Source organism: the organism of the source record quoted next (assembly GCF_019968985.1).
Source record: "MAG: Porospora cf. gigantea B chromosome Unknown PgB_NODE_3_length_148095_cov_126.465, whole genome shotgun sequence".
Taxonomy (NCBI): domain Eukaryota; phylum Apicomplexa; class Conoidasida; order Eugregarinorida; family Porosporidae; genus Porospora; species Porospora cf. gigantea B.
The window spans coordinates 85,018-111,786 of NW_027178988.1; the positions used below are offsets into that span (position 1 = coordinate 85,018).

General features: G+C 54.4%; 16 protein-coding genes across 33 annotated transcripts; 8 read left to right on the forward strand and 8 right to left on the reverse strand.

Annotated features, from left to right (window-relative positions):
- Nucleotides 1-8: 8 nt before the first annotated feature.
- On the reverse strand, nucleotides 9-1,877 carry KVP17_000404 (uncharacterized protein; the record flags this gene model as incomplete). The annotated part of the gene is made up of 1 exon (XM_068521126.1): nucleotides 9-1,877. One exon carries the CDS (start codon nucleotides 1,875-1,877, stop codon nucleotides 9-11), a length of 1,869 nt encoding a protein of 622 aa, XP_068374636.1.
- A 48-nt stretch (nucleotides 1,878-1,925) lies between these two features.
- Nucleotides 1,926-3,665, forward strand: KVP17_000412 (uncharacterized protein; the record flags this gene model as incomplete). 2 transcript variants are annotated; one of them, XM_068521271.1, is made up of 1 exon in its annotated part: nucleotides 1,926-3,665. In XM_068521271.1, the coding sequence occupies one exon, from the start codon at nucleotides 1,926-1,928 to the stop codon at nucleotides 3,663-3,665; it is 1,740 nt and encodes a 579-aa protein (XP_068374646.1). The 2 variants fall into 2 exon arrangements, with proteins under 2 accessions (XP_068374646.1, XP_068374647.1); XM_068521272.1 differs by having other exon boundaries at nucleotides 2,223-3,665.
- A 265-nt stretch (nucleotides 3,666-3,930) lies between these two features.
- KVP17_000350 (uncharacterized protein) lies at nucleotides 3,931-4,641 on the reverse strand (the record flags this gene model as incomplete). The annotated part of the gene is made up of 1 exon (XM_068520682.1): nucleotides 3,931-4,641. One exon carries the CDS (start codon nucleotides 4,639-4,641, stop codon nucleotides 3,931-3,933), a length of 711 nt encoding a protein of 236 aa, XP_068374530.1.
- Nucleotides 4,642-4,695: 54 nt separating this feature from the next.
- On the forward strand, nucleotides 4,696-5,388 carry KVP17_000413 (uncharacterized protein; the record flags this gene model as incomplete). Its single annotated transcript, XM_068521286.1, has 1 exon — nucleotides 4,696-5,388. One exon carries the CDS (start codon nucleotides 4,696-4,698, stop codon nucleotides 5,386-5,388), a length of 693 nt encoding a protein of 230 aa, XP_068374648.1.
- A 133-nt stretch (nucleotides 5,389-5,521) lies between these two features.
- KVP17_000374 (uncharacterized protein) lies at nucleotides 5,522-5,995 on the reverse strand (the record flags this gene model as incomplete). The annotated part of the gene is made up of 1 exon (XM_068520895.1): nucleotides 5,522-5,995. One exon carries the CDS (start codon nucleotides 5,993-5,995, stop codon nucleotides 5,522-5,524), a length of 474 nt encoding a protein of 157 aa, XP_068374584.1.
- Nucleotides 5,996-6,046: 51 nt separating this feature from the next.
- Nucleotides 6,047-8,699, reverse strand: KVP17_000384 (uncharacterized protein; the record flags this gene model as incomplete). Of its 2 annotated transcripts, XM_068520952.1 has the most annotated exons (2): nucleotides 6,047-8,647; nucleotides 8,676-8,699. In XM_068520952.1, the coding sequence occupies 2 exons, from the start codon at nucleotides 8,697-8,699 to the stop codon at nucleotides 6,047-6,049; spliced, it is 2,625 nt and encodes an 874-aa protein (XP_068374601.1). The 2 variants fall into 2 exon arrangements, with proteins under 2 accessions (XP_068374601.1, XP_068374602.1); XM_068520953.1 differs by lacking the exon at nucleotides 8,676-8,699 and having other exon boundaries at nucleotides 6,047-8,002.
- Nucleotides 8,700-8,747: 48 nt separating this feature from the next.
- On the forward strand, nucleotides 8,748-11,036 carry KVP17_000368 (uncharacterized protein; the record flags this gene model as incomplete). Of its 5 annotated transcripts, XM_068520860.1 has the most annotated exons (5): nucleotides 8,748-8,923; nucleotides 8,951-9,144; nucleotides 9,173-10,118; nucleotides 10,147-10,564; nucleotides 10,593-11,036. In XM_068520860.1, 5 exons carry the CDS (start codon nucleotides 8,748-8,750, stop codon nucleotides 11,034-11,036), a joined length of 2,178 nt encoding a protein of 725 aa, XP_068374572.1. The 5 variants fall into 5 exon arrangements, with proteins under 5 accessions (XP_068374572.1, XP_068374571.1, XP_068374574.1 ...); XM_068520859.1 differs by lacking the exons at nucleotides 8,951-9,144; nucleotides 9,173-10,118; nucleotides 10,147-10,564; nucleotides 10,593-11,036 and having other exon boundaries at nucleotides 8,748-8,927; XM_068520862.1 differs by lacking the exons at nucleotides 8,748-8,923; nucleotides 8,951-9,144; nucleotides 10,147-10,564; nucleotides 10,593-11,036 and having other exon boundaries at nucleotides 9,199-10,122.
- Nucleotides 11,037-11,046: 10 nt separating this feature from the next.
- On the reverse strand, nucleotides 11,047-12,021 carry KVP17_000373 (uncharacterized protein; the record flags this gene model as incomplete). Its single annotated transcript, XM_068520892.1, has 1 exon — nucleotides 11,047-12,021. One exon carries the CDS (start codon nucleotides 12,019-12,021, stop codon nucleotides 11,047-11,049), a length of 975 nt encoding a protein of 324 aa, XP_068374583.1.
- A 29-nt stretch (nucleotides 12,022-12,050) lies between these two features.
- Nucleotides 12,051-13,472, forward strand: KVP17_000367 (uncharacterized protein; the record flags this gene model as incomplete). 2 transcript variants are annotated; one of them, XM_068520854.1, is made up of 1 exon in its annotated part: nucleotides 12,051-13,472. In XM_068520854.1, one exon carries the CDS (start codon nucleotides 12,051-12,053, stop codon nucleotides 13,470-13,472), a length of 1,422 nt encoding a protein of 473 aa, XP_068374569.1. The 2 variants fall into 2 exon arrangements, with proteins under 2 accessions (XP_068374569.1, XP_068374568.1); XM_068520853.1 differs by having other exon boundaries at nucleotides 12,078-13,472.
- Nucleotides 13,473-13,591: 119 nt separating this feature from the next.
- On the forward strand, nucleotides 13,592-14,838 carry KVP17_000347 (uncharacterized protein; the record flags this gene model as incomplete). Of its 3 annotated transcripts, none has more annotated exons than XM_068520670.1 (2): nucleotides 13,592-13,634; nucleotides 13,663-14,198. In XM_068520670.1, 2 exons carry the CDS (start codon nucleotides 13,592-13,594, stop codon nucleotides 14,196-14,198), a joined length of 579 nt encoding a protein of 192 aa, XP_068374521.1. The 3 variants fall into 3 exon arrangements, with proteins under 3 accessions (XP_068374521.1, XP_068374520.1, XP_068374519.1); XM_068520669.1 differs by lacking the exon at nucleotides 13,592-13,634 and having other exon boundaries at nucleotides 13,674-14,132; nucleotides 14,161-14,838; XM_068520668.1 differs by lacking the exons at nucleotides 13,592-13,634; nucleotides 13,663-14,198 and adding an exon at nucleotides 14,275-14,838.
- Nucleotides 14,839-16,026: 1,188 nt separating this feature from the next.
- On the forward strand, nucleotides 16,027-16,789 carry KVP17_000386 (uncharacterized protein; the record flags this gene model as incomplete). 3 transcript variants are annotated; one of them, XM_068520961.1, is made up of 2 exons in its annotated part: nucleotides 16,027-16,497; nucleotides 16,526-16,789. In XM_068520961.1, the coding sequence occupies 2 exons, from the start codon at nucleotides 16,027-16,029 to the stop codon at nucleotides 16,787-16,789; spliced, it is 735 nt and encodes a 244-aa protein (XP_068374606.1). The 3 variants fall into 3 exon arrangements, with proteins under 3 accessions (XP_068374606.1, XP_068374605.1, XP_068374604.1); XM_068520960.1 differs by having other exon boundaries at nucleotides 16,027-16,533; XM_068520959.1 differs by lacking the exon at nucleotides 16,027-16,497 and having other exon boundaries at nucleotides 16,547-16,789.
- A 2-nt stretch (nucleotides 16,790-16,791) lies between these two features.
- Nucleotides 16,792-17,211, reverse strand: KVP17_000401 (uncharacterized protein; the record flags this gene model as incomplete). 2 transcript variants are annotated; one of them, XM_068521070.1, is made up of 1 exon in its annotated part: nucleotides 16,792-17,211. In XM_068521070.1, the coding sequence occupies one exon, from the start codon at nucleotides 17,209-17,211 to the stop codon at nucleotides 16,792-16,794; it is 420 nt and encodes a 139-aa protein (XP_068374632.1). The 2 variants fall into 2 exon arrangements, with proteins under 2 accessions (XP_068374632.1, XP_068374631.1); XM_068521069.1 differs by having other exon boundaries at nucleotides 16,792-17,106.
- A 27-nt stretch (nucleotides 17,212-17,238) lies between these two features.
- On the forward strand, nucleotides 17,239-19,532 carry KVP17_000357 (uncharacterized protein; the record flags this gene model as incomplete). Of its 3 annotated transcripts, XM_068520774.1 has the most annotated exons (2): nucleotides 17,239-18,195; nucleotides 18,258-19,532. In XM_068520774.1, 2 exons carry the CDS (start codon nucleotides 17,239-17,241, stop codon nucleotides 19,530-19,532), a joined length of 2,232 nt encoding a protein of 743 aa, XP_068374543.1. The 3 variants fall into 3 exon arrangements, with proteins under 3 accessions (XP_068374543.1, XP_068374541.1, XP_068374542.1); XM_068520772.1 differs by lacking the exon at nucleotides 18,258-19,532 and having other exon boundaries at nucleotides 17,239-18,234; XM_068520773.1 differs by lacking the exon at nucleotides 17,239-18,195 and having other exon boundaries at nucleotides 18,588-19,532.
- A 3-nt stretch (nucleotides 19,533-19,535) lies between these two features.
- Nucleotides 19,536-21,892, reverse strand: KVP17_000379 (uncharacterized protein; the record flags this gene model as incomplete). Of its 2 annotated transcripts, XM_068520913.1 has the most annotated exons (3): nucleotides 19,536-19,835; nucleotides 19,864-21,538; nucleotides 21,651-21,892. In XM_068520913.1, the coding sequence occupies 3 exons, from the start codon at nucleotides 21,890-21,892 to the stop codon at nucleotides 19,536-19,538; spliced, it is 2,217 nt and encodes a 738-aa protein (XP_068374594.1). The 2 variants fall into 2 exon arrangements, with proteins under 2 accessions (XP_068374594.1, XP_068374593.1); XM_068520912.1 differs by lacking the exon at nucleotides 21,651-21,892 and having other exon boundaries at nucleotides 19,864-21,321.
- Nucleotides 21,893-21,952: 60 nt separating this feature from the next.
- KVP17_000372 (uncharacterized protein) lies at nucleotides 21,953-25,097 on the forward strand (the record flags this gene model as incomplete). Of its 3 annotated transcripts, XM_068520889.1 has the most annotated exons (3): nucleotides 21,953-23,335; nucleotides 23,364-23,990; nucleotides 24,018-25,097. In XM_068520889.1, 3 exons carry the CDS (start codon nucleotides 21,953-21,955, stop codon nucleotides 25,095-25,097), a joined length of 3,090 nt encoding a protein of 1,029 aa, XP_068374580.1. The 3 variants fall into 3 exon arrangements, with proteins under 3 accessions (XP_068374580.1, XP_068374581.1, XP_068374582.1); XM_068520890.1 differs by lacking the exon at nucleotides 24,018-25,097 and having other exon boundaries at nucleotides 21,953-23,374; XM_068520891.1 differs by lacking the exon at nucleotides 21,953-23,335 and having other exon boundaries at nucleotides 23,427-25,097.
- Nucleotides 25,098-25,445: 348 nt separating this feature from the next.
- Nucleotides 25,446-26,756, reverse strand: KVP17_000369 (uncharacterized protein; the record flags this gene model as incomplete). Its single annotated transcript, XM_068520863.1, has 1 exon — nucleotides 25,446-26,756. One exon carries the CDS (start codon nucleotides 26,754-26,756, stop codon nucleotides 25,446-25,448), a length of 1,311 nt encoding a protein of 436 aa, XP_068374575.1.
- Nucleotides 26,757-26,769: the final 13 nt, after the last annotated feature.

Here is a 26,769-nt window from a genome sequence, read left to right on the forward strand (position 1 = left end):
TATCAATTTTACTCAACTTTAATGGAGCCATAGATGGTTTTCACGAAGAGAAAGCTCGACATGAAGCCGATGGACCCCAGCACCACCGCCACCGTAAAGCACAGGATGAACGCATACCCGAAATAAATGATGACGCTTGCGAAGCGGACTATCTCGATCGAGAGGAACTGAACGAGAGCAAAGATGAACAGGTAGATCCCAGCACTAGCTCCAGAGATGAATGATCGCCACCACCAATGGTAATTTTCTTGCACAAGGGAACTGTAAGTTGTAATGGTACTGACGAGGGCCGCGGCTGCCACTGTAAGAAGGATGATAAGAGTCAGGAATCCGAACAGGTAGTAGAAGTTGTGGTAAATCAGGCTGTTGGCGATGGAGCTGAGTTCCCCAATGGCCACAGAAATAGGAATGATTCCAGCACCAAAGGCGAACAAGTTGGGATTGTATAAGACTGGGACAGATTTTACTTCTCGAGGAAGCTTGTTAACGCGCACAGGAACTGTGAAGGGTTCCTGTCTGTAGCCGTAGTACGCTCCAGCTATCGTCAGCGGCGTGGATACACCGAACCAGAGGAAAAGTAGGATGAACATGGTCCCGAACGGTACACTTCCGGAACTACCCTCATTCCAAAGTACGAAATTGAGCAGGAAAAATACCGAGAAGATAACTCCTGGGTATAGCAGAGCCGTGAAGACAGTCACAGCCAGGGATCGTCCCGCATAAAGTTCGTCAGTGCCCATAGTTTTGTTGAAGCGGGCCGCGACAAAACCTGCAGGGCCACCCAGCAATGCAAAGAGTAGCAAGGAGCTCTCGAGGAGACCACCGCGATGAGCAGGACTGATGATGCCGAGTAGGGAGAAGAATGTCACCAGCGCAATCATGATGAGGAGCTGGACGCCAGATCCGGCGAGAGCCGCCAAGAACCGAGAGAACAAGGGGCGTCGGAAGACATCTCCATGCACGAGCTTCCAGCCAGTCTCCTCGTCCTCAGCCTCGATGTCGTAGAGGGTGTTGTAACGTGCAATATCCTTCAGCACAGTTCGCATAAGGATGATGATTCCACTGACTCCAAGAAGGAGGACTACAATCAAACCGTCGACGACAGCGTACCAGTGAATAGCCGCTTCCTCGTTGCTCAGACGGAAGTACGGGTCCCATCTGGTGGCCCAAGCCACGTCGCTGACCTCGAACCGCACCGAGTACGTGAAGTATACGCCCATACCCGCGGCAGGGACTGCGGCAGGGAGGAATAGAGGACCGTGGTCATCTTTACGCTGCGCACAGGGGTTGGACACGTCCGAATGGGCTACAGACCTGGGAACCACTTCGGCTCCAACCACCCGGTTGCCTCTATCGGTGGGGTGATATTTTACGATGAAGTCAAGATGGTTCATGATGGTGTACTTATCCGACCCCATCAGTGGTGGGAGGCCCAGAGGATACCCAATGGTCACGGATCCCTCCTGAGCGTCCACGTGGCTCAGCTCCAGCTGTAGGGCGACAGGCAGGTCGTCCACATTCAATGTGACAAAATACCGCTCATCTATAAGCTGCTTTAGCGTCTCCAAAGCTTCCTTATTGTACTCTTTTCTGCAGGATACCTTACAGTCTTGGTCTTGGTTCATAAGTAGTTCATACGGTGTGTTCTCCACTACATCGCCCTCCAGGATCTGTCCCAGATTCAATCTCTCCCGAGTCAACACATCAGGTCTGCAGAAATCAAAGTGATAGTAGGAGTAGGGAATCTGAGTCTTGTGAGACATGAGCTTTCCAGACGTCACAGGAATCGGCGCCCCTACTTCGTAGGTGTTCGCCGTTGACCCTGGGAGGTAGAAAGCGGCACCAGACCCTAGCAAGGCGAGTAAGCACGATTTCATCCTATTCTGTCGCAAAATGCTATATTCAGCGTTATGAAGTAGACTGTCATGATGAAAGACCTTAAGCGCGCGCCACCAACCGTACTCAGCACCATCGGCCGTCCCCACAAAGCATTTCGGCCAACTGTGAGTCGAAATGCCAGTCCGGATTTGCCGGCGCGAATGGACACGCCACGTGTTGTGCCGAGGTCGCCGGCTACGACATCGAAGAAGCCTCTAGTCGTGAAATGGCCTTCTATTGGTTGGAAAAATGACATCACTCCTCGAAGAATACAAGTACGCTTCCAGCGCAAATCTCCGACCGTGGAGAGGCGCTTGACGCCGTTGGTGACCGGCAACAAAAAGATGGACGATTGTACCGAAACCTCGCCAACTGGGAGGTCGTTCTCTGGTGACGCGTCTCCCGGCCTAGGAGCTTCAGGCTCTCCTCGACCTATGAACCGCAAGAATCTCCCTTTGTCCGTATTCATGCACAGCAACCGGCAGGCCCTTGGAGGTCTCGAGTCGAGCAGTGCATCGCCTTCCAATCGCATCAGCCTGGGGTCCTCCTCCATCAGCAGTCTCAGCGCCTACAAGGCTAGGAAGCGCGAGGCGCGCCTGCAGAAGTTGAAACGGAGAGCCTCGCCGCTGAGACTGGACGAGGCCACTCCGCCAAGCGGAAGCGACGGCTGCTCCGCCGTGGACCTCACGCCACGCCGCAACTCACCCATCATGAACCGACCTTCACCTCCAGTGTATTTCCCGATGCCTCGGATCGAATCGCCACTTATTCTGTCGCCTTTCGTGCTAAGCGGGACAAGTAGTCCAGGAACTAACCCGCGCCACGGGCGCCCGTCACTTCTGGGTGCACGCAGTCGCCGGTCGGCCGGCCGCGGTCCTGAGCCCCCGTCGTTGCGGCGTTACAAACGTCCTCGGGACATTCGAACTGCGCTTCAGTTCGATATGCTCTCTCTGCTGGACAGCTTGCTTGCCGCCGGCGAAGTGGATGTCAACGACTCTGTGGATCTGCTGCCGACCTGGAAGGCCTCATTGTTCCAGGGCGCGGCTCCAGCGAGGGCCCACCTCCTGCTTCTAGCTGTCCGGCTCTGCTCTGTTGATTTCGTACGGTGTTTAGTCTCTCGCGGAGCCATCATTTCGGCAGCAGATGCTGTTGGGAGAACGTGTTTAGACTATCTGCTGGACCGAGTGAGGTGCTCGGAGGCCGTGGGCCAAATCAATCCGATACCCTCCACGACCAGCTCGCCTCTGGGTACGCCTATCCTTCTGGCCGCCCCTTCGTCGCCTCCTCCCTGTATTTGGACTGAGTGGCTCACCACAGCGACGGTCAAGACGTTAGCTACGCTGGTGTGTTCGTACGGCGCACCCCAAGCTGACAAGCAAGACGTACCGTACCTGTCTCATGCGGTGCTACTGTACAGAGAAAAGATGGACTCCAACTGGGACTCGGCGTTGGCCCTCGTGGATGTGCTTACATGCGAGCAGGCCTTTCACAAGTTCCGCCTTGTCTGGTCATGGGTGCAAGATGCGCGAGAATCGCCGCCGCGAACGCCTCTGCCGTTCATGAGTTCCGTTCGACGGCGACGCTCGTCCGCCTGCCGCACAGCGCCCAGCAAACGCACTAGTGGGGTGTACACGGTGCACGAAGCGGACCTCGTGAGAAGCGACCTGGCTCCCAGACTGACTGAGTTCCTCAAATATTTGAGAAGCCAGCGCTCCCACGCTGCTTTCACGACCATGTGGAAGCTGGTTGGGGGGCCTCGCACAAAAAGCCTCCTTCAGGCCAGCTAGATGTTTCATATTAGAGGCAACAATACGTTGCCGAGAAAGACGAGCACAGATATCACCGTTAGACAACAAGTGATGCGGAAATCCCTGTGGACCCGCGCGCAAAAGGTGTCTCTTTCCTAAGAGAGCTCACGTGCTTGCTGCTGCAATCCCGACAATGCGTTCTTGAAACGATGCTCCTGTTCGCCTCGACAGCGTTAGCGCAGAGTGACCTCTTCATCACACACATCCACCAGACATCTGAACTCTTTCGTAACGTCAAGTATGTCTACCGCCTCTTGCGCTCCTCGTCCTCACGCCGCCGTTGTTTGTCGAGTAGAATGACGACGAGACGCACGAAGACGGCGAAAATGTCCACGAATAGCATGAGTGCGTTGCTTAGCACGTCTGCTCGGCCGGCTTCAACAGACATCAAGATCAGCTGGGTGTCGTACACGACGAAGCCCACGAAGGAGAACAGGCCAACCCACAGGAGGCCGTCCTGAATGAGTGGCCACTGCAGGAAGAGGTTGGCAAGGCCAGCAAGGGTCATGTAGCTGACCACAGTGGACAAAAGGGCACCAAGGTAAAGCGCCTGCCTGCGGCGGGTGAAGAAGGAAGTCAGAGTGAAAGCGGCGAAAATGGCGAAAGAAGCCAGAAAGGCTCGCGGCACGATCTGGGGATTCATGATGTCAGCGTAGAACACAAGCTCTTGCACTGACACTCCCATGAGCAGAGAGACGGACGAGAGAACGACGGCGCGGACCGCGTTGAACCCCTGGTTAGCCGTGGACATCAGGTAAAAAACGCCTGCCATGTGTAGAAGACCGTTGAGCAGAGACGGAATTCCCGCCAACACATCCAACGCGCAGCCCAGCATCGCGAGCAACACACACCAAGCGAGGCAGGCGTACACGTTGGTCAGGTGCCGCTGCTGTGCTTTGCTGATGGGAGACATCCCAGTGATGTCATCCCAGCTCCAATCTGGACGTTCAAACATTGTTAAATCCGAATTTGAAATGACTGTTGTCCTTTTATCGTGCGTAAATACAGAATGTTTTTGGACTTCTGGTGCCCGGTCACAAATGTCAAGGAAGACCCGCGTGAAGTTACAAGGCATAACATGCGCCGAGTGCTGCGTGAAATGAGGTCTAAGTATGGCCCTCCGCTCCCGTGGTGGCGACGGGTGGTATCGTGGTTCCAGGAGGTCCGTGACCTCCTAGATCCAAAGAGCGAGGTGGACGAGCTGACCGGACCCGCCACGATCATCTTCTTGATCGGCGGCATGGCGCTGTTGTTCGTTTTGGTTCACATTGGCAACTCCATTCAGCCAGCACCAGAAGCTTCTGCGCCTATCGCAGCGCACATCGCAGCGCCTAGGTTCGTGTGTCCTTTGGACACCCGCATTATGTGCCCCTACACCTTAAATGAGGTGTTCTCCCCTCTCAGCTGGTCCGCTGAGAGACAAGCGCGTGTCGAATCAGTATTGACATTCGACGATCTCATGGATCTGGATGTGGATCCTCAGCTGCTAAGCAAAGACCAGGTTCGTAGCGTTCTCCGGAGCATCGTACCTGAATACATGATGCAAGACTCGGTGGCCAACAATCCCCCGCTTGACTGGCGGGATTTGCTGGACTTTATCTCGACGCCGAACAGTACTACGGAATGGCCCACGTCTACGGAATGGCCCAACGTCGACGTTGCTAACAGTGAAGGTAGAAGCAAATGGATGGGTTGGTGGTGAAGAATCGCTGGGTCTGTGGGTTTGTAGCAACCCATCAACAAGCAAGATCCTACATTTATTTCACCGCACGACATGTGAACAGCGAATGAAGCATTGTCGATGAGTTAATGGTCAGAACGAAAATCGCCTACGCTCATGCCTTAGTGTCAAGATGCATGATGGCTTCGATGACGTCATTGCCCTTGGCGAGAAGAGCCTCAACGGCGTCGTCACGACTCTTGTTGCTAGCGCTCATCACAAGTTCGATGTTCTCATCTGTGATGTCCTCGCGATTCACAGCAGAAACTGGCTCGGCGTCAACAGTTTTCGGAGGAGCGACAGCTTCCTCAGCGCCAGGAGCCTTCTCCAGAGACTGCAACAGATGGGCCATGCCCTGCGTGTTGTCGGAGATCTGGGCCTGTCCAAAAGCGAGGAGTGCCTGGGAGCCAGGGAGACGGAACACATCAGGCTTGTGAATCACGAAATCTGATCCCGGGGCAACTCGAAGCACCACCTTCTCCACATTCTCGAGCTGAACGCCGCCCTGCTGCTGCAGGGATTTCTTGACGCGTTTCTCAGCTTTGCTCTGCTTGTGAGCTGTACGGGAGGCATCAACAGCAGTGGTCATCGTCTTCAAAATGGTGATTAAGGCGCATATGTTTTGAGGCGGTGTGGGGATTCAATTGCGGCTAAGCTTGGGTTTCTTGACAGGCCTCACCAGCTTCACACAGTGGCGATGTGGTTTCCTAGCAGGTTCCGAGCCCACTACTGCTTGCAGATGCAATGGGTTGGGCCTGGTCAGAAATGTGTCTTCTGGTGTCTTGTCATGGATCTGCTTGTACACGAGTTTCGGCTCCACAGACACCACTAGACCCTCGACTATGTCAGGACAGCAGTGGGCCATCATGCATCGGTTAACTATGATGTGGCTTTGCTTGACGAAGTCGCCGTGCACATCCAGCAGCACGTTAGCCAGCAAGGAGCTACTGTCACTCAGCGCTTCCACGCTCAAGGCCAGGTGGTCGACCTCAAAGTAGTTCGGTCCGGACTCCTTAATAAGGGAACTGCGGCGTATCAGGTTCTCGACGTGGCCAAGCAGCGTGTTTACAGTCGAAACAGGCGTCTGGGACCCCACTGCACGTGTGATGTTGTGGATGGTCTCAGACAGCCGTAAGAGATAGCGAACCTCGGGGGTACGGTTGGAACTCAGCAGCTGCTCCGTTATCTCGTCATAGATCATGCTGAAGTGCGCCATGATGAGAGACGCGCACAATCCTGGCTCAGCGTGCAACAGCAAAGGGAATTCCGATCCCACAAGATCGTACACTTTTCCTTCTTTATTGACAAAGACGTCCACGGCATCCTTGTTGTAGAAGTCGTGAGCAGTGCCCTCTGGCGGTCGAGCGTACGGGTGAAACTGCGGAAACGCAGAGACTCTTGGGAATAAGTCACAGTAACGTACTACCAGAGACGCTTCTTTCGGGATTAGAAGCATTTCCACAATCGACCTCGAGCCGCCAATGCTAGCCATCCGTTCAACTGCCGCCTTATTGAATGCCACAAGGAAGTGCTGGACTTCACGGTAGGTTCCGTGTATCTCTAGAAAGCCATAATCCAGCGTAGGGAAACTACAGCAACGAACGGAAACGGTGTCACAGACAGGTTGCTCCGCGAGACGAAGTCCGCCCGTAATCATGGCCAGTTCCAGCGCGGAGTGACGCCTGCTGACAGTGTCTACCTTGGCCAACAGAGTCGAGCAGCCCTGCCACTGCAGAATGTTCGTTGAGGGCAGCAGGAAGGCAGGCACCACCAGATTCGCCTTGAGAGGCAAACTCTGCTTGACCTGCTCCCTGGTCATCCGGCTCAACATATCCAGCAGTAAAATCGGACATGATTGCCGGACGTAGGTATAGGGGAACCAGCCTGTGATCGGCTGGCCCTTGTAAAGGTTGTGATGGAATTCTAGTTCCACCAGGTGAGGTCCGCCTCGAGGGAAGTGTACGTCAGTCACTCTCGACGGAACGTCAACGTCTGGTGGAATAGTTGACGGATTGGCAAACCAGAAATTAGTCATTCGGGGGTCCTGAGGCAATCGCGGAACCCAAGTAACCCTTCTGCGATCGTAGCGAGCGTCCAGTATCAGCTCACTCAGCATGTCCTCTAGATTGTGGCACTTAGGTCGAAGCGCCTCCTGCAACATAGAGAGTCGTACGGCATTGCGTGATAGGGAATGAACTGTATACAGGAGTAGCGCCTGATAGCAGTCTGCTCGTCGAGAGTGCTTCACCTGCTCTCGCGCATCGGAGTCGAATAGCGGCTCGTCGCGGATAGTTCGACTAACAAAAGGCCCGGCTGTAGTTTCGACGATATGTACGCGATCACAGAGCGAGCAGGGGACGCGCTTCTCACACGAGCTGAGGGCTGACAGGCGCCCCACATCTCGGGAGCAGCGGCGGAACACTTCCAGGTGTTGAGTATCGACGCCAAAGTCTGGCACAGGAAACTCCTCATCGTTGAACCAGCCAGGGGCAGCGCTGGTTGCGGGGAAGTCAGGCACCTTTAGCTCCGCCACTTGATCCCGTCGAATGCGGCAATCCCCTCCTTTGACCTCGGCGATCAGCGCATTAAGCAGCATCGGGCAGGAGTGCCTTCGTACGGTACATGGCAAATACTGGTCCCCGTTAATTCCGTGGCGAATCGCAAACCACAATCTGGCGAGACAGAGCGTCCACAGCTCCACAATACAGGCATCGCGACGAAAGCGAACAAGCTGTCCCAGCGTTTTTTCCCGGTGTCCATTGTAGGCTTTGACTTTCGTCATTTTTAGCTTTTCTTCGTGAGGTCTGCTTCTAGTCCGCACCATTTCCACGTTCCAACGTCTAGACTCCGCTCGCTGATGGTTTTCTTTCATCGTGGCTACATCGTACGCCAGACGCTCTGACAGAAACCGCCGACAAACAGACCAGTCGTTTCGAGGCTGACATTCAAACGCTGCTGCCAGTTCGGAGAGCCAACTTGACACATCAGGTGGTGGAGTGCCTTCCAAATACCCTAAGCATATCTCATAATGATCGTGTACGATCTCGACTTCCTTGACGTTCGCCAGCCTCTCCCAGGTGTCGTACACTGGGTGCCAATCCAACCACCGAACCAGCAGCTGCTTCACGCGCTTTGGCCCAAAGCGGGCCTTGTACAAGTTCCTTGCAATGAAGTACTCCGGATTCTCTATTTTGGCGAAATCAGTCGACCGCTGCAGAATTGGAGGGCAGTACACGTACGCCTGTGTGGTGGCCTCCACATCCACTCACCCCAGACGAATGATTCACGTCCATTTTAAAGCTACAGCTTTTTGTTTTGCAAAATATAGAGATAAGCTGATCATGGAGGACGACCTGGAGGCCTTCGAGTTCATCCAAGACCTTGGCCCCGTAGACGACTTTCTCCCGGCGCCAACGCGCTCCGAGAAGACGGCGCGAGGAAAGAGGAAAAATATTGTTCAAGAGAAGCAGGACGAGTCTCGAGAGCTGCAGCAGTACGTGACGATGTCGCAGTTTGAGTGAGCTCGGACTCGGGGCTGATGCAGCGTGTCAGACTGTGGGAACTCCGTGATCAACATGGCCGCCAACGCCTTGAGTGCCGACGTGCCGCGGCCTCGCTGGAACTCAAAGGCGGAGTACCTTCTGGCATGCATGGGCTTCGCCATGGGGATGGGCGCAGTTTGGCGGTTTCCTTACCTGGCTTATAGCAACAAGGGGTCGCTGCTGATTCCATATTTCGGTGGGGGGTGCGTAGCCTTGCTACTCAGTCTGCTCTCTTCTTTTTGGATTCCCCATGTTTGTGCTGGAATCGGCTCTGGGTCAACAACTACAGGTCGGATTCCTTCGTACGTGGAGGGCAATCAGCTCACGTCTCGTGGGCCTAGGCGTATCATCCTGCATCCTCTCTGTTATATCCTCCACCTACATGAATGTACTAGTTGCGTGGTCGCTATTCTATCTGGGCAGCTGCTTCACATATCCATTGCCCTACACCGTAGGTGGTGTCGATCACGCGGACAGCGCCCGCAAGTACTGGACAGAAGCTGTACTACAAAAAGGGCATGACATGACGGATTTCCATCGAGGCATGAATTGGAGTTTGCTCGGTGCACATCTGGTGGCTTGGAGCTTAACCAGCGTGCTCCTCTGCACTGGCTTCCTAGGCCAGAAGCGTGCGTTGTTAGTTACCGGGGTGGTGCCCGCCATTTTGCTCTCCCTGCTTCTTGCAAGAGCTGTGACCCTACCCGGAGCTACGGATGGCTTGCTACTGTTCCTGAAGCCGTCGTGGGGATCCGTTTTCTCACTGTCTGCATGGACGACAGCGGCCTCTCAGATGTTTTTCGGGCTGGGTATTGGGTGGGGAGCGCTGATCAACTTCGCATCGTTCAATCCTATGCGGAACAACTTCTACAAGGACGCAGCATTCGTGGTCTCCATCAACGCGTTCGCAGCGATGCTATCTGGGACCATTTTCTTCGCGATCGTAGGATACATGGCTCATGCCAGCGGGTTGGAGGTCGACAAAGTCGCCAGAGCAGGCACCGGCTCCCCGTTCCTCGTCTTCTCCGTTGGTGTAGGTCAAATGCCACTGAGTACTCTTTTCGCATTGTGCTTCTGGAGCATGATGGCATTTCTGGGGTTAGTGTCGCAGTATCAGACCATGGAGGTGGTCATGACGGCTCTCGTCGAGATAGATCTCTTGAGAAGTTTGAGGTAAGGTTCCACTCGGGAGACAACGTAGAAGAGGCATCCTAGCTGTCTGTACCTGTGCCGTTCTGTGTCTGTTGGGCCTTCTCTACATCACGCCTGCTGGTATTTGGTGGATGAATCTGACGGACGCCTTCACGGGCTCCATTGCCTTGTTTACTGTGACATTTATAGAGGTGCTCGTGGTCGTTTACGTCTACGAAGTGCATCGCTTTGCTGATGACTGTTACCAAATGACTGGCAAGCGTTTGGCTCACATATTCCGTTGGGTATACCAATACGTGCAGCCGTTTTTGCAATCGATGTTCCTCATATTTGCCCTCATGAACTTCGCTTTTGCCCAGGTCGGTCAGTTTGTGGAAAACCAGCCTGCGCCCCCCCAAGGTGCGGGCTGTGGGGACGATGACTGCAACTCGGCGATGACCCACGGGATCTGCGACCAAACGAATGCTGTGAGTTACTCTTGGACGGCAGACGCAGTGGTGCGTCTGTGCCCCTGGATTCGGAGGATTGTTTTGTGAAAACGCCTCCTCGGATTTGTGGTGCCCCGAGAACTGCAACGGAGTAGGTCTCTGCCGGCCAGACGCGGTCTCCAGCATCGGTGTTTGCCAGTGCTATGCAGGGTTCTACGGAGCCTCCTGCCATGGAGAACTATACGCATCTGGGTGGAAATCGTGGGCACATTTGCTGGGTTGGCTCTTCAGCTTCGCTTCTTTGATACCAATTCCATTGATGCTGATGTCCTCTACATTCAGGCGGTCACTCAAGCGACGCCTCGACGCCACTTCACTGTTTCGAAAACCTAGGCCGCTGAACCCTGTCAACCCTCACGACGTCGCTCCCTCCCGGTTTCTAGGTTTTATGTTGGACGAAAGCAGTGATGATGAGGCGGTCGAGATTCCAGAGAAACCCGATTCCGCTTGATGTGCTCAAATCACGATCCCTCGCGACCCATCAACAGCACCTCGCTCGCAAACAGACTGCCGTCTCGCAGGACACCTGCCACCGAAGGGATAAACTCGTAGAAACCTCCCACAACCCTTGCTGGCTTGGCCACAACCAACCAGGTTCGCATATCAGCAGATTTGTGAATAGGGTGGAACCGTCGGGTCGCCTGTTTGAGCTTGGAAGGATCATAGTATACGTCATGGAACCGCTCTCCTAGTAGGATTATCGGAAGGCGGGTGTGGACGCGCAGCACCGAAGGAATGGGATGGTAGGGTTGCCGGCGCAGGTACTCCTCCGGCCGCACCAGGCGCAGCACGTGAGAATTGCTCCAGTCGCGAATGCAGAGGTAATGCACTCCGTCGAAAGACCAGCGAGCCACGACGCGGTAACCTGGAATGTAAGGCAGCTGGCTCACAGATGCCATAACTCCCGTGTTAGAGGACTCATCCTCCACAACGGCGGGAGGCGGTATGGGTAACGACTCAGGGGTCTCTGCCTCCACGGAGGGAGTTGAAAGCCGTTCCCGAGCGGCCTGCGTGGCTTGACTGTCGGAGGCTGCGTGGTGTGCTCTGGTTCTGGGCGTCGTATCGCTGATAAACATCGTCGGTGCCGTAATCGCACTGGTGCTGTTGGACACTGCCCTGTGTGGGGATGTGCTACTGGTCAAAGTTGCCAAACTAGGCTTCTGATCCAGACTATCTCTGTAAACCTCCGAGGACACACCCAACTTTTCCAGCCAGTTGTAATCATCGCCTACCTGGAGAAAGTCCTGCACTGGAATCAAGTAGAACTGATTATCGTCAAGGTCGGGGCGGACCAAGTAAAAGTCATCATCGTCAATCTTGATGTACTTCTCAAGCGTGATGCCGCGAGCTTTAGGAATAGTGCCGAGATCTGAAAAGTTATATTGCCAGAGCTTGGCGCTGGTCACTGTGAGCAGTGCCGCAAATTTCATCTGCATGCAAATTCGGATCTGACTGATAATTTCAAATGAGTTTTTTTAACGTGATTCCACGGATGAATGAGGGTAAGGAAGCCGAAGTGATGGCCGAGATCACCACTACGGTTGATGATGTCACTACAACCAGCGAAAATCCTGTGGTTCATGTTCGAATGGTTCATGCGGGTAAGCCGGCGACTCCTTGTCACACAGGAAAGATCCAGTTGGAGTACTTTGATATGGACGGCTTCCTCGGTAAAGGCGGCATCGTTCTCATGTTCCTGAAGGGCAAGCAGCTGCATCACGTGCCCTATCCGTATTTGGGCGAGCAGCGAGACGAATGGAATCGCCGAGAGTTGGAACTCGTCAATGCGGGCCTGCCAGCCACGTTACCGGTCTTATGGCACAATGACAGGCCGCTGGGAGAGGCCACGACGATTCTTCGGTACCTGGCGAAGAAGCTTGGCGAATACGGAGCGGACCACCTCCGTGACGCCTACGCGGACATGATCGTTGAGAGCCTAGATTGTTGGCGAGCGGAACTGAGCACTTACATCGGCAAGTGTATGAAGAGCGAACACCGCGATTTTGAGACCAACAACTACTGGAGCTCTAGGTTGGTCTACCTCCAATGCCTAGAGCGTATGTTGAAGATCCAGCTCGCGCGTGGAGGCGGGCCATACACGTTGGCAAGAGTCCCCAGCTGGGTCGACTTTTTCCTGTGGGGCAACTTGTGGGACGACTTCCGAATCCACAAGGAGTTTAAGGCATGGCTGAACTGTGAAATCTGCGTTGTGGATGCGCAGCTATCGAAGGTTCCTGACCCCCCAAACGGCGAGACAGAGAGCGAGGTCGAAGTAAAAAGTCAGCCGCTGCCCATAGAGGAGCACTGGTCGCCATCAGCGCCACTAAGTGAAGGGCAGAATGCAGTGGGCGACTTCTGGAGGGACCAACGCGAAACACTGAAAGCTCGAAAACAGGACTTGCAGAGACAAAGCGACCTAGTCAATGCCTACCCGTTCGAGTCCTTCCCGTGTCTGAACGCTATTTGGGTCGGCATATCCGGCCTACCTGCCGTTCGAGCCTGGTCCAATGAAGTCGAAACCACTGATGGTGTGCGCCTCAATTTCAATGAGGAGTCATCGTTGAGCGCTGACAAGTCCAGCGTAGCAACCCACTCTGCAGTTGTCAGTCCGCAACCTGAGGAAAGCCACGAAGGGCCGACATCGGAGGCCTCACACAATTCCGCTCAAGTAACGACGTCAGAAGTGCAACTGAAGCCTGATTTCTGGAGATCCGGTGACGTTCAACCCAGATACCAGTTCGCCGAGCGCTTCCCTGGCGAGTTCCCTGCTTGGCCGCCTATGACCCACTATCGGCCGGTGAACGCAAGTCGCCTCGTCTCGCGAGTCCCATTCAGAAATCGCCAAGAGCCGAAGACTACGCAAAAAAAGCGTTACGGGCTTTGCTAGTGTATTTACGCAATAATGGATCTAGTCTCCCTACGAACGCTATTCTTTCTATCCAATGCCTTAGTGAGCCGCCTTCTTAGTGGACACAGCTTTTGGGGTTAAGCGCTCGTCACTGCTGCATGTCTCCTGATCTTTTCGTGGCTTTTGACGCCTGCGCCTCAAGTAAGGTTTGCGTCGCGGTGAGTTTCAGGCGCGGGCACCATGCAGACAGCGTATGTGGCCTTTATCAGTGCCACGTTGTACGGAGTTAAGACATTTTTCGTCTCTCTGGTGGGTCCGTTGCGCCTGCTGGAAAGTGAGCAGATCGTCGACTTCGCGAGGAACTTCGTTTTCGATACCAGCCTATTCTTGATATTCTCTTCACCCACCCTTCAGGGTGAGGTCGCAACGACTCGGTGGCTCGTACGTAGCGTAGCGCTAGTGGCTTCTTTCAGAGTGATGGTGCTGGTGCTGTCGCTCAAGACCGACGCCTTGGCCGACCAAGGAAAGACCGCCGAGGACCTGGACCGGATCTTCCTACTGACGGCGTCGGCAACTGGGACTGTGTTTTTGGTCCTTTGGCTGCTATACGGACTGGTGTCCTTGAAATCAAGTCTTGTTCTTTGGGTAGCGTTTGAGCTGACAAACTGCGCCGTGGACCTTCTGGCGAATCTAGCAACTGTGAGCGAGGCGAGGAGGCCCAACACAGATCGCACTTCACGCTGTGGAGTTAGCCATCGTACCTGACTCCAGTACTGAGTGGCCTGAGCGAAATCCTCATCTACTTCTTATAGAGCTGGTTCAGAAAATAATATCCTCACTGATGACATTCGTGTTTTTCACGGTGACGCTCGTGAGTTCCACTGGGACGCTGCGAAACCTCCCTCTCTACCTGGTCGGTGACGTTATCCAGTCACTGCATGCGCTGGTCACGCGCTCGATCAGCTTTAAGAAGTACAATGATCTCAAAAACAGCTTGCACCGCTTAGAGGACCCCTCCTTGGAACAGCTAGAGGAGGCTGACAAGTGTATTATCTGCCGCGACTTGCTAACGGTGGGATCCAAGCTTCTCTCTTGCGGGCATATTTTCCATCGAGAGTGCCTCAGATCGTGGTTCTCCCAGCAGGCGTTGTGTCCCATATGCAGGGCGGAGGTTGTTCTTGGCCCGGCAGAGCCCGAGGTCCCAGTCGAGCACTCAAAGGAGCCGGAGACGACACAGGAGGTCACTACAGAAAAGCGCTCCACAAGAGAGTCTCGCAGAGAGCGCAAACGCAAGAACAAAGAAGTGCTTCTGGAGAGTCTTAAACTCCTGAAGGAAGTCACAGCAGAACAGCAACAACTAGTGGACCAGACTCGGGCCGAGTTGCTAAGAATTCGAGAGACGTGATAGCTTCAGCCTGCGATCCTGAGCCACGTGCACACGACACAGCGAACATTGCTGCTGAGCTGACTCCCTTGACCTCACCTTGTAACAATGATCGAACCACTTTGCCACCAAGGCCTCCAGAGCCTTGAGAAAAGGCGTGCCCAGCAATTCTAGTTCCTGTACAGAGATCAGTGGCGAAGGCCAGTCGTAAGGTAGCATGTGGTAGTAGGGTACGAGAAACCGCTCCAGAGATTGGCCAAACTGTGGAGCGCACGCTGGAACTTCAGGTCGGTGACCCTCGACAAGAGTTACGAAGTGCATTTTCAGCCTTCTTAGGAAGGCGGATAGCCTATGTAATAGACAGATGTCGGGACGAGCGCTGCGGGCCACACCATGCATGGCATCCGCATCCATGACCCCAATGTGTGTGTTCTCCGACAAAAACCGGGCTGCAACGTCACATACCGGAAGCGGCTCCGCCCTTCCGTAATGCATCACATATGACGGCACGATCCGAGTGGCCATTGTGTGGCACCGCGAACAGAAGTAAAAGCCAGTAAAGTGGCACAGACGGCGGTGAGCTTCTTCTTTGCGCCGAAAACCAAGTAACTCGGATACCTGATTCGCCAGACCTGTGATCAGTCCTTCTGGTGGAATATCCCGAGCACACTTCACACACTTGGAACCCTGAATCCTCTCCACCTCGTCCTGATTCAGTGGAGGATAAAACCAGGTTGAGTATGTGAACACTTTGGTGGCCCCGTGGTTCAACCAAAACATTATTCCGTCAGCTGTATTAGCTCCCTGTGGCAGCTTCAAACGGGGGACAGGGTGGCGTCCAGAAACCAACCTGACAAAGCTGCAGTCGTCGGAGCTCTCCACACTCCCCTCACTCGTAGGCAGCCGGGTGCTCCCCAGCGTCTCCGGGGCGCAGTCCAGAGATCGAGCCGACTCCATGCCAATCAACTCAATACTGTGATCCTTTGGATTGAGAAGCCTGCGGGAGGTGTGAGCCGTTCCCCGGGGAGAGCGCTCGAAAAAATCCACCAAACCCCGCAGCTTTGGGCTCACAGAATGCCGCGCACTTAGTGGCGCGTCCATCGTAAATCTGAATAAATTTCAGTACGCTGTCAAGTGGTATTGTAGTGAGCACAGATGCTGCCATGTCCCGTTCGCGGCCGAATTTAGCCGATATTATCATCTTCACAGATGTCAGCTACCAACGCTGCTCCAACCCCCTCGCGGATGATGCTGCAGACGCTGCAGCAGAAGAAAAAGGCTGCAGTCCAAGGACACTCGCTTCTCAAAAAGAAGGCCGATGCGTTGAATGCTCGGTTTCGGGGTATGTTGATGGAGATAGTACGTGTCAAGCGCGAAATGGGTGACGTCATGAAAGAGGCCACATATTCCCTCGCAAAGGCGGACTGGTCTACACAGACTGACTTCCGATCGCATATTATGGAGAATGTACGTCGACCAGCAGTGACTTTGGACGTCAGGAACGAAAACGTCGCCGGTGTATCTTTGCCGATTTACACGGTTCACGTTGACCCAACCGTCGACGTCATGGGCATGGTCGGAGTGTCAGCCGGTGGTCAAGTGATTCAACAGGCCCGCGACCAGTATTTGAGAGCGCTGACATTGCTTATTAGGCTTGCAACGCTGCAAACTGAATTCTTTGTGGGTTTGACATCTCGCATTGACGCAGACCCTTGACCAGGAAATTCGAATGACTAATCGTCGAGTTAACGCGCTGGATAACGTGGTCGTCCCACGGCTCGAGAAAGACGTGCACTACATTGTGAAGGAGCTGGACGAGATGGAACGTGAAGAGTTCTTCCGTCTAAAAAAGATCCAGGAGAAGAAGCGCGAGAAAGCCGAAGAAGAAGAAGCGCAGGCTGCCAAGGCGAAAGTCGGCCACAAGCCCGCAAAGCATGCCGTCTCCCTAGAGGATGATGATTTAGTGTTTTAGTTTCAGTACCTATATTTGGTTGAGTAATCCTTAGGACTGACAACCAGCCCTCGTCCCTTTCGCCCGCCTCGGTAGATCGTCTCAATGATGTCCACCATCTCCTGTGCATTGGTTATAGGCCAGTTGACCTTGTTGTTGTTGCCGGTTCCCAAGTCGATCATCATGTGCTTGTTCCGGTAGAAGAACATCAAGGTGCAGGGGTCGAAAAGCTCGTACATGGTGTTGAAATCTGGCACTTCCCGAACGTCAACGAGGTAGATGACTGCGAAGTTCTTCACCTCATCCGCGACTTTGAAGAGAGTCTCATCCATGCGCATGCAACTTGGGTCATGGTCTTGTCCGAACCGTACTGCGACGACTCGTTCTTCCTCGGCTAGTATGGCCTGGTCAACAGCCCAGCCGCTGTGGAGGTGAGGGAGCATGTACGACATTGCATTTCCGAATTTTTTATGGACAAGTGCTACCGCTGCGACGAATCGGCAGTCGTAAGGGTCAGAGTGAACTCCTGCCTAGAATGCTTCGAGAGGCTCATTTGGGGCCAATTCAAGTCGCAGACAACTGCTTTGGACTGGGCGCAGGACGACGTAGTTATAGCCTATGATGGGAGCCAGTCGTGCTGCCTGCTGTTGTTTCTAGCGCTGCAGGAACGAGAAGCAGCTCGCTGCAAAGCCGGAGTGCGTCAGTGGAGTCGCGAACCCCAGCCCCGTCCCGACCGAATGGATTACGTCCGAGCCTTCCAGCTCTCATCGGAACTCAGCGTTGTGACTGTCTGCGTCGGTCCCACCCAGGCCCCAACCCCACCTGACAAAATCGAGCTGCGTGTTGAGCGTGTGGATGTGGACATGGACCTGTGGAAGGCGTTGGATCCAGAGTCCAGACGCGTGCTGCGGAGCATTCTCGTCTCCCGGCATCTGGCCCAGATTCCTGGCCACGTTCTGCTTGGGTTCAATAATGATAGCCTGACATACAGAGCCCTGAGTGATTTGGTACAAGGGGGAGGTGCGCATGTCGCGCTGGCTCACGGACTTCGGTGGGGCCCGAAGATGTTCACCGTCCCTCTGCGGGGAGTTTCTCGGGACGAGGTGCAGGAGTTTGCCAACCATAAGCTCGCGCCGTGGCCGCGCAAAGAAAAGACAGAGAGCGAGACCGCATCTCTAGGTGGGCTTGTCGAACGATATGTGTCTGAGACCCTGAGTAGCGGCGCTGTCCACGCTGTCGTCAACGCTCTGTCTAGATGCGAGGCCCGTGCGACCACTGAACGCTGTTTACTGTGTTGGCGTTATCGAGAGGGTGTTTGGTCACTACCCAAGCTAAAAGAAAGGGCGAAGCTCATAGAAGCTATGGAGGTCTTATGTGGTCAGTGTGCACTGCTTGCGGGACGCAACGACGTGACTGCTGAGTTCGCTGTGACGTGCCTCCAAAGGCCAAATTTCTATTCCCAATGACTTGGGCGAGCACATTTAATCAGCAGGCGTACTGTGGTGGTGTGTGCAAGCTGATCGACGTCGCATCTGGTGACTATATCCAGGCGCTCACCATTGACGCGGGAGGCGTTTTTGTTGGGACCACGTTTGGACGTGTCATTGGAGCTCTCTTCCAGACATGTCCTCCCCTGGCACGAATCCCCAAGTGTTGGGCGGCCGACAATTTGGAATCGAAGATTCTGTCTGCCTCCGGTGAGGGACATCTCCACCACAACGCTACACATCGAAACGAGGCGACAGGCGAAAAGCCCGGCCATCCCCAGACCCTCCAAAGAGACTCCCCTCTGCTGTGTCCTCCTCCAGCCTTCAGGCATATGCTGTATGCCGCCCACTCAGACGGCAGCGTGCGACAAATTCACACCACCGACAGCGAGGTGATAACTGTAATCGGAAACCAGTCCTTGAGGGCCTATGGTCGCTACGGCCCCAAAATGCAGAAGGGGTTTGATTTTGACCGGCGGGTGACCTGCAACTTGGAGTACGTTCTAGGGCGCGCGGGTTCTGGAGTGGTGCTGGTGGGATCCGACGGTATATGCGTCTTCGTGGACTTGGTGGAACAGAAGCAGTACATGTGCTCGATGCGCATCCAATGCAAGGACTTCGTACCCTGCGACTTCAATGGAAAAGAGGTGCTCGTATTTAGTCACTTCGGAGGGAAGGATCGCCAACTCGACGTGCTGGGCGTGCCAATGTGCAAGGAAGAACCTCGATGGTCCGATGTGCCTCAGCTGCTTTACCAACTAAAAATTGGCAAGCATCAGAATCAGTGCCATCTTTTTCAGTTTTGGGGCCATGAACATGTGGTGTTCGTAGAGAATTCATGCAAGCTGTCTGTCCATAACTACCACACCGGGGTGGAACTCTGGACTCGCAAGGTTCCCTTTGGCAGTGATGTCTTGGCTATTGACTCAGACGACAGTAAGGTGTTGTTTACACTCAGCGCCGACGGCACCCTTGCTCTGTGGAGTCGCGAGGGCCTGGTCACTCACCTCTCGCTGAGTCCGCTCACCTTTCGTTGCACACTCAATGTCCTGCTGAAGCACATAGACGTGAATCATGACAGGCTATACTTCGACGCCATGGAAGCGCAGATGGCGACGTCCGCCTCGCTGCGCGAGTGGGTGTTCACAGAGGGGCCGCGAGGAGAGTTCGCCCCGCCAGGTCCTAACCTACGGCAGGCATACGAGGACAAGATCTTCGCGGTTGCCGCGGACTACGGTGTGTATTTGTTTTCGCTGCGACGAATGCTGAGGCCATAGCTTCTAGGTCAACTCAACCTCCGCGGCCCTCGAGAGAGGGACGTGGAAGTCAAGCGACGCTATTTCCTCGGAGTCTTCATGCAACTGCCACTCGAGCGGAGCTTCCTCTTCCGGAAGGTCTGCGAAGGGACTTCGGGTGTCAAGTGGTTCAGCGTGCGGTCGAATGAAAAACCTAGCTACATGCCCTCCGTGGAACCACTTATCCCAAAATGATTCCTTTGGCTTCTGCTGAAAAGCAGCGTCGTGAGCCTGCAATTGCTGGACGTTGTCGAAAATAGGGCCCTCGAAAGTCTCGGGTAGCGTCTGAATAGAAATGGCGTCAGCGACCTACACACACAGCCGTCAACGCAGCAAGGAAAGAAGCCACAGCGAAGATAAGAAGCGGCCCTCCGGGCCTAGCTCCTTCCAGAATCTCGACAATCTGAGGCGAGAGCATGGCTGAGATTCGCGCCCACATCGAACACAGTCCCACAGCAGCTGACCTGATGGTCGTCGGAAATAGTTCCGCCGAAATCAAATACAAAGAAGTGTAGGCACCACCCGCGGCAAGTCGAGCGAAGTTTGCCAACGAGTTGGTCAAGGCGATCACGAACCTAGAAGGGATAAAGGTGCGGCTGCGCAGACAGAAGGCAAAGAAGCAGAAGAAAGCGGCCACGAATAGACACCCGACCGCGGTACCTTTCCGTTTCGCCCATGGCTGTCCGGTGAGCCACACCACCAGGATGTTACAAGGGATCTCAAGCAGAAACGAGAGCGACAGCGTGAAGGCCAGGGTCCGCACAGATTCGAAATAGCTGCTCAGCACGTGATTCTTCTGAAACTGGGCGGAGAGTAGATTCGTGGCCGAAGCACGCCCAAACAACTCGGTGCCTCCGGGCAAAGGCTTCTCGGGAGCTGCCTCCGCTGGCAAAGGCTTCTCGGGAGCTGCCTCCGCTGGCAAAGGCTTCTCGGGAGCTGCATCCGCTGGCGAATCAGGAGTTGCTTGCCAAGGCTTCTCAGGAGGTGCATCCTCCAGATCCACTGGCTTTGGAGCCTCCTCTCCTAAGCCCCTGTCAAATGCGTACTGGGAAAGCAAGCGAGCGTCAACCGGAGGCAAGTCGTCCTTGAGCACGTAGCGCGCTTCCCACGAAGAGGCTTCCGCCAAGTGACGCGTATCCAACATCACGCCATAGTACGTCAGACTCGCACTGAACCACATCGCGAACAGCACGTAGGACCACCTTCTGAAGGGCTTCTTGTAAAGAATATGGACGGCACGGTCCTTTCGTACTCGAATCGGTACGCTGGAGACGTCGTCAGACACAACTAGCTCTTGCATTTCGTCCAGTTCGTCTTCAAGAATGGGAATGGTCTCGACGCAGCCCTCCTTCTTGGAAGCGTCCAGCATACTAGCGAACGCATCCACTGTCACGGGTGTGACCCATTCAGGAAGAGGTTCTCCTTCCATGTCCGCGATGAGTCGGAAGACAGCCAACGCCTTGGAATGGCTTCCTGTGGCTATGAGCCATCGTGGGGACTCGACAAATACGCCGGACGCCCAAAAGGCCAGAAATACCAGCCAGCACGGGGCATTTGAAGCGAGAATCAGGTACCGCCAAGCAGGAATGAATGAGGCAAGGACAGCCGTGTACACCGCGCCCACCGCAAAAGCCACCGACTGCGCAGCACTCACCACTTGACGGTGGTGCGTGTCTGTCGTTTCACTCATCAGAATGAACACCGCAATGCCCGCACCTCCAACACCGAATCCGTCGACTAGGCGAGACAGTCCGAAAGACAAAATTCCCATGGCTAGCGCGGACCATAGTCCCGCTACGGTGATGAGGGTGACCGAAAGGAGAATGGCCTTCTGCCTCCCGAGCCGATCGCACAGTTGGCCTATGATCACGACTCCGAGAAGGAAGCCCAAGAAAAATGCGGACTCGGTCCAAGAGACGTTCTTGAAGGGGGAAAACTCGCAGTGACTATGTGGGACGTTGAATTGGGACACCACCGAGAGATTCGGACTGTAATAGTGATACGGCACCGAACACTGGTGAACGTCGAGTGGCGTCCAGGGATCACAGTGAGCCCGGTCGAATCTGTGGCGCGGTTAGAGGCCTGAAAGCCAGAGCTTACGTGTCAGCCGCTGGGATGAGCGGATTCGGGCGCGCCTTTCCATTTAGGCCTGGTAAGTCATTGCTTAGCTCTCTCGTAGGAACACAAACTGGAAAGCGTGGTGGCTCTATCGTCAGAAACACCGGAATGAACGTATGGACGCCTAGAATGAACCATGTGAAGCAGTTAACGGAAACCGTGTAACGCCGGTGGAAGCGGCCCCACCTCACTATCGAGTAGCCTGGCGAGGTGTGGCGGTCCATCAAAAGAAAATTAAGGAATAGGTGTGACGTCCATCTTCGAGAAATTGAGGAATAGGACCTATGCGTCAACTCCCTGTGTCGCGTGTAGAGGAGTTGGAGGATATCCACCCGCAGAAACTCGATAGAGCCCAACAGCACCTGGAGGAGATACAGAATGTCAAGGACTGCAACGCTGTATACCAGAAGTGCTTCCAGCTTCTGAAGTTAGGAGGTCTGGAAGCCGAGATCCCTCGCTTGGTAGTTTTTGGGCAGCAGTCAATGGGAAAGACTACGCTTCTGGACTTCATCATGGGTGGACCAATCGGCTACTCATCTACCACAACGGGCACCAAGATGCCAGTGGTAATCATGTTGAGGCCTCCTCAGGGTAACGAAGACCGGGCTCGACCAAGTGCCATGTGCAAAGGCCAGCACATGAGCATTGACAGCCTGCAGCACTTCATGTCGGACGTGATGATAAAACAGGGTGATAAGATCACAGCAGAGGAGCTCGACTTGGAGATTGTGGTTCCAGATGGAGTGCACGCCGTATTCGTGGATCTTCCTGGCATCAAGGACGACTCCAAGGACGGCGCCGAGGTTACACGCAACGTGGTGAGGACGTACGTCAGCAACAACCCCAATGACCTGTACATCCTCGTAAAGAAGGCCAGCGACGATCCTGCTAATTGGCCGTGGAGTCTGCGGGAGTTTATCATCAGCCCTGCCCCGGTTGGGTTGGGTCTGAGTCCAAAACAGACGCTCGTTGTTGGTACTCGTGCTCGCGACTTTCTGACTGCCGAGAAAAACGACATCAAAACTCAAGACGAGCTGGTCCTCCGCGTGCGAAATCGCGCTGTCAAAGACCAGTACGGTACTCGGTTACCACTGCACCTGCTTGAATTGTTCTCGTTGTCGATGTCTACCAAGGAGTCCAAGAACTTTCAGCTTAAGAAAGCCGAAATGCTCAATCAAATCCGATTAGCACAGCGTAGCTGCTTATCAGCGCTGACTAAGGATTTCGAGTACTCGCGCAGTCAAGAGGTCCGAAGGGACTTGAGGCAGTTTTTTGACATCGATCACTTCAAGACAAGTCTCAACGTGAAGTTCCAATCTCTGTTGAGTGAGCAGATCACCTTGTTAGAACGAAGACTGGTCAAGAAGAGGAACGAAATCGAGAAGGAAATCGAGCGGCTCTCCAGACGCGCGCGAAGCAAGAGTCCTCAATCTGTACGGGAGGCCATTAGGCTGTTCGTGCGAGAGTTGCTTCAGACCGTCACGGATCTTGTAACCGGAAACTACATGATCCTTCGGCTAGCTGGTAACGGAGACGAGTTTTTAGCGCAGTATGGGGGTAATCTGCACGATAACCTTACTGAGGGTCACCAGCTCGCACTAGAGCTCTTTCCGAAGGAGACGCTGTACGATCCCGAGTTTCTTTCAAAAATACAAGAGCAAACTGTGGTGAGTGACAGGAGTTCGATTAATGCAGAACCTCTTTGAGAACGCCCAGGCGGAGAGGACGCGACTCTTGAAGACGCAGCAGGAAGATCAAATGCACAGCGAGGCGGCGAGAGCATTCACAGCAGAGAAGCCCGCGCCAGAGCCGCTGGGCTTCTTCCAACCGGGTCAACTTGTTCGCTACTCACTATCCTCGCAGAAGTCGAGCACTCTTGGATTTATTAAGAGATGTGGCGCCGGGGAGAACACATCCCAGTGTGAGGTCGCCATGTTCTTCCAGACTACCCAAAATGGCTCTGTAAAGACGCAGTTGCAAGTTCGAATGACTGACAAAGACCGCCTCGCGGTTGTGGTGCCTTTGACGCACATCGCACGCCCCAGCTCCCTGCCTCCAGCACACCAAAGGTGTTGGAGGCGAACCCTGCGGCCTGACGGATGGGTGGGCGTGGTGCCAGTGGAAGTGAACAGCATCGCCAACCTCCAGCCGGCTCCCAACAACAGTCCCCCCCCAGCTGTGTTCGGCCACGCCTCGCAAGACAGTATGACAATCCACATTGCCCAGGCCTCCGTAGTGGTCCTGGCGGGGGAATGCCTGGCTTCGGCGCAGGAGGTCACTGGCGATGTAGAGCAAGTTCCACTGTCAGACCTCTTCGTCGAGGTAAGCAGTACGGAGTCCCCTTGGCAGAGCGGGTCTTCCTATCTGCGCATCGCCGGAGATTTTTCTGAAACAAAGCTGCTGAACCAGCTAAGTCTGACTCATTTGGGTCGTTGGTTGAAGTTCCACATTCGTTACCTCGAGCCAGACCGCCGCGTGTCATCGAACGTTTTGTTGCAGATGATGCGCTCGGTCCGGCATGTGGTGGACAAGGCTGACTGGGAGCCGCTTGTGGCCGATCTACTACAAGCTAACGTGCGTGGAGGGCTCCTCCACCTCTCTCGCCTTGCAGCGTGCGCCACGTCTGTAGCTCTAAGGCGCATTCTGCGAGCGGGTCTGGCCGAGGTAAGGCGAAGAGTACTCAACGGCGACCTCTCCCCCTGTCTAAGCATGTTGGTCGGAAGTCCTCGGTTTATGGAGGACATCAATGAGGCGCTAGAAGAGCATTGTCGCAAGCGGGCTCTCACCTGCGCCGATGCAATGAGGGATCTTATATTCGAACAAACGCACGCGGTTCACTTCGAACAGATTGAAGATATCTTCGACGGTTGCCGACAATTTGAATCCGATTTCCTCTCCACCAACATGATGTCGGAAGTGACCGAATGCGTTCGAGACGGCCTTGCCAGTCGCAAGAAAAAGCTGGGCAATGCCGACATCTACGCCAGACAACTGACTGGCAACATCTCCCACGACGCAATCTACGAGGAGGTGCGAATTCAATTTTGGGTGGTGAAAACACTGCTTGGTACCCCCTTGACCACAAAACTGTATATGCACTTCGTCAAGGACATCAAAGACAAGAGTGAGCACCTGGCGAACGAGGCGAAATTCCAGGTGTCCTGTGAAAGCGAGCTCGAAACAACCCTGCAGGACACACTGCTGTGTGACTCTGGGCGCGCCTGCGATGATGAGGCACTCGTGGAGCACTTCGCATTCGACCTAGCTCAAGACGATGTTGAAGCTCGTTTGAATGCTCTGCGCCGGGTGGAGCAGTACGTAAAGTTCGCACTGGAGGGTGTCACCCACCTGAGGAGCGGAATGAAGAGTTCGAAGGGGGTGGATTTTCTCACTCGATTGAATGTTGAACCATTAACATCTCATATTTAGTGATTTTTGGACATGCCCTCACAGTGAGATTGTCGTGGATTGCGCACGCAGAACGAGACTTGTGCGTGCGTGTACAATTGAATCAGATGAAGTAATCGCTGATGTCCAGACAAGAAAGGCTGCGAAGCCTCGTGTTGCCACCTCGACACGATTAAAGACGGGGGCTTCCGAGGAGGCTGTGCACTGGACGCAGGCGCCAGTGCCAGAGGTGCCCAAGCCAGACACACGCCACAGCGTCAGTTCGCTGCTGGATGAATCGCTTTACGAGTCCGTGCCAAGGTACTACATAAATGACCTGCCAATCACTGAAGCGGTGCGGTCGGGGCACTGCTCGTGCTGTCCTTTATATTAAAACCCATAGGACTTCTTTGAATCGCCGAGCACAATCGAAACTACGCTTTTGGTCTCTCGCACAGACTCGAGGTAATCTTGATGAAGGAACCACAGCATTAGAAACTGCGCAGCCGAGAAAATGACCCAGAACCCAAACTCCATCTTGATCGGAATCTGGGAATGAGCGACGGCTATGTTAAGCAGCTGAAGCGCTCCGCTCACGAAGGACGCGAAACCTACGAGCTTACCCAAGTGCTCTTTGGCGTAGTTCTCGTTGACATAATACACTTTGAGCGCATGGATGTAGCCGAGGCTGCATGCAATCACGCTGACGGCCAAATAGTGAACCATCCGTTCCTCCAGAAGGAACGATGTCAGAACGAATGTGTGCAACACAGTGACGCCCCACAGCGACCAGATAGAATTCACGTAGTCGTTCATTAGCCCCAGCAGCGGACCCACGGGAACCCAAGAGACGAGCCCGAAATAACTCGCCACGTCCTCTCCCATCACGTCCACCATGTTGGTGACGGCGGAGTTCACAGCCATGTTGGTTGATGCGTACCAAACTACGAACACCTGGTATCCTGGGTCTTGAATCAGCTGCCAAAAACTTCCAGACTTCGGTGCGATAAGATTGGAGAGAGCTTCAGTCTTGACGGAGGGTGTGAGGGGCACAATTTGTCTCTGGGATGGCAGAAAGATCACGAAAAGCAATCCCACAGGCAGGGCAGTCCAGAGCCAGTACCACGACAATACAGAGCGCATAGAAGTATCGGGAAAAGCGAGAACCACATTCCATAGAATCGGAGGAATCGCGGCGGCCAGCTGCTGCGACGCCAATGAAAGGCTCATCGTCATGTAGACATGATTAGTCGTATACTCGCTGAGGGAGAGACATCCTAAAGAAACATAGTTAACCCCGTGGCCAAACAAGAAGAAGGCTACAGTGTATAGCGGCAGCTGCGCCGAGCTCACCGTCAGAGTCGTCCAACCCGCAATGAAGAGGAAAATGCCGATCGCCCCGCAAGCTTGCACGCCGACGTTGTCGTAAACGGTACCCGGAAGGATAGATAGTGCGTACTCCGTGGACGTAGCCACGGTGAACAGCGTTTGGATAGCCGTGTTCTGTGCCCGACATGGTAAGAAATAGGGGAGATCGGGAGGGAGTGGATCTCTACATCGGTCCACTTCATCTGCGCAAAGCCAGCAGAAGGCCCGCGCCCTCAGAAGAAGGTATGTTGTGTGAGGCCACCCATAGAACCAGCAGGTGGTCAAGCAGGTTGCAAGGGAGAAAATGACACACCTTAAGACAAAGAGAGACATCTAATACGGTTAT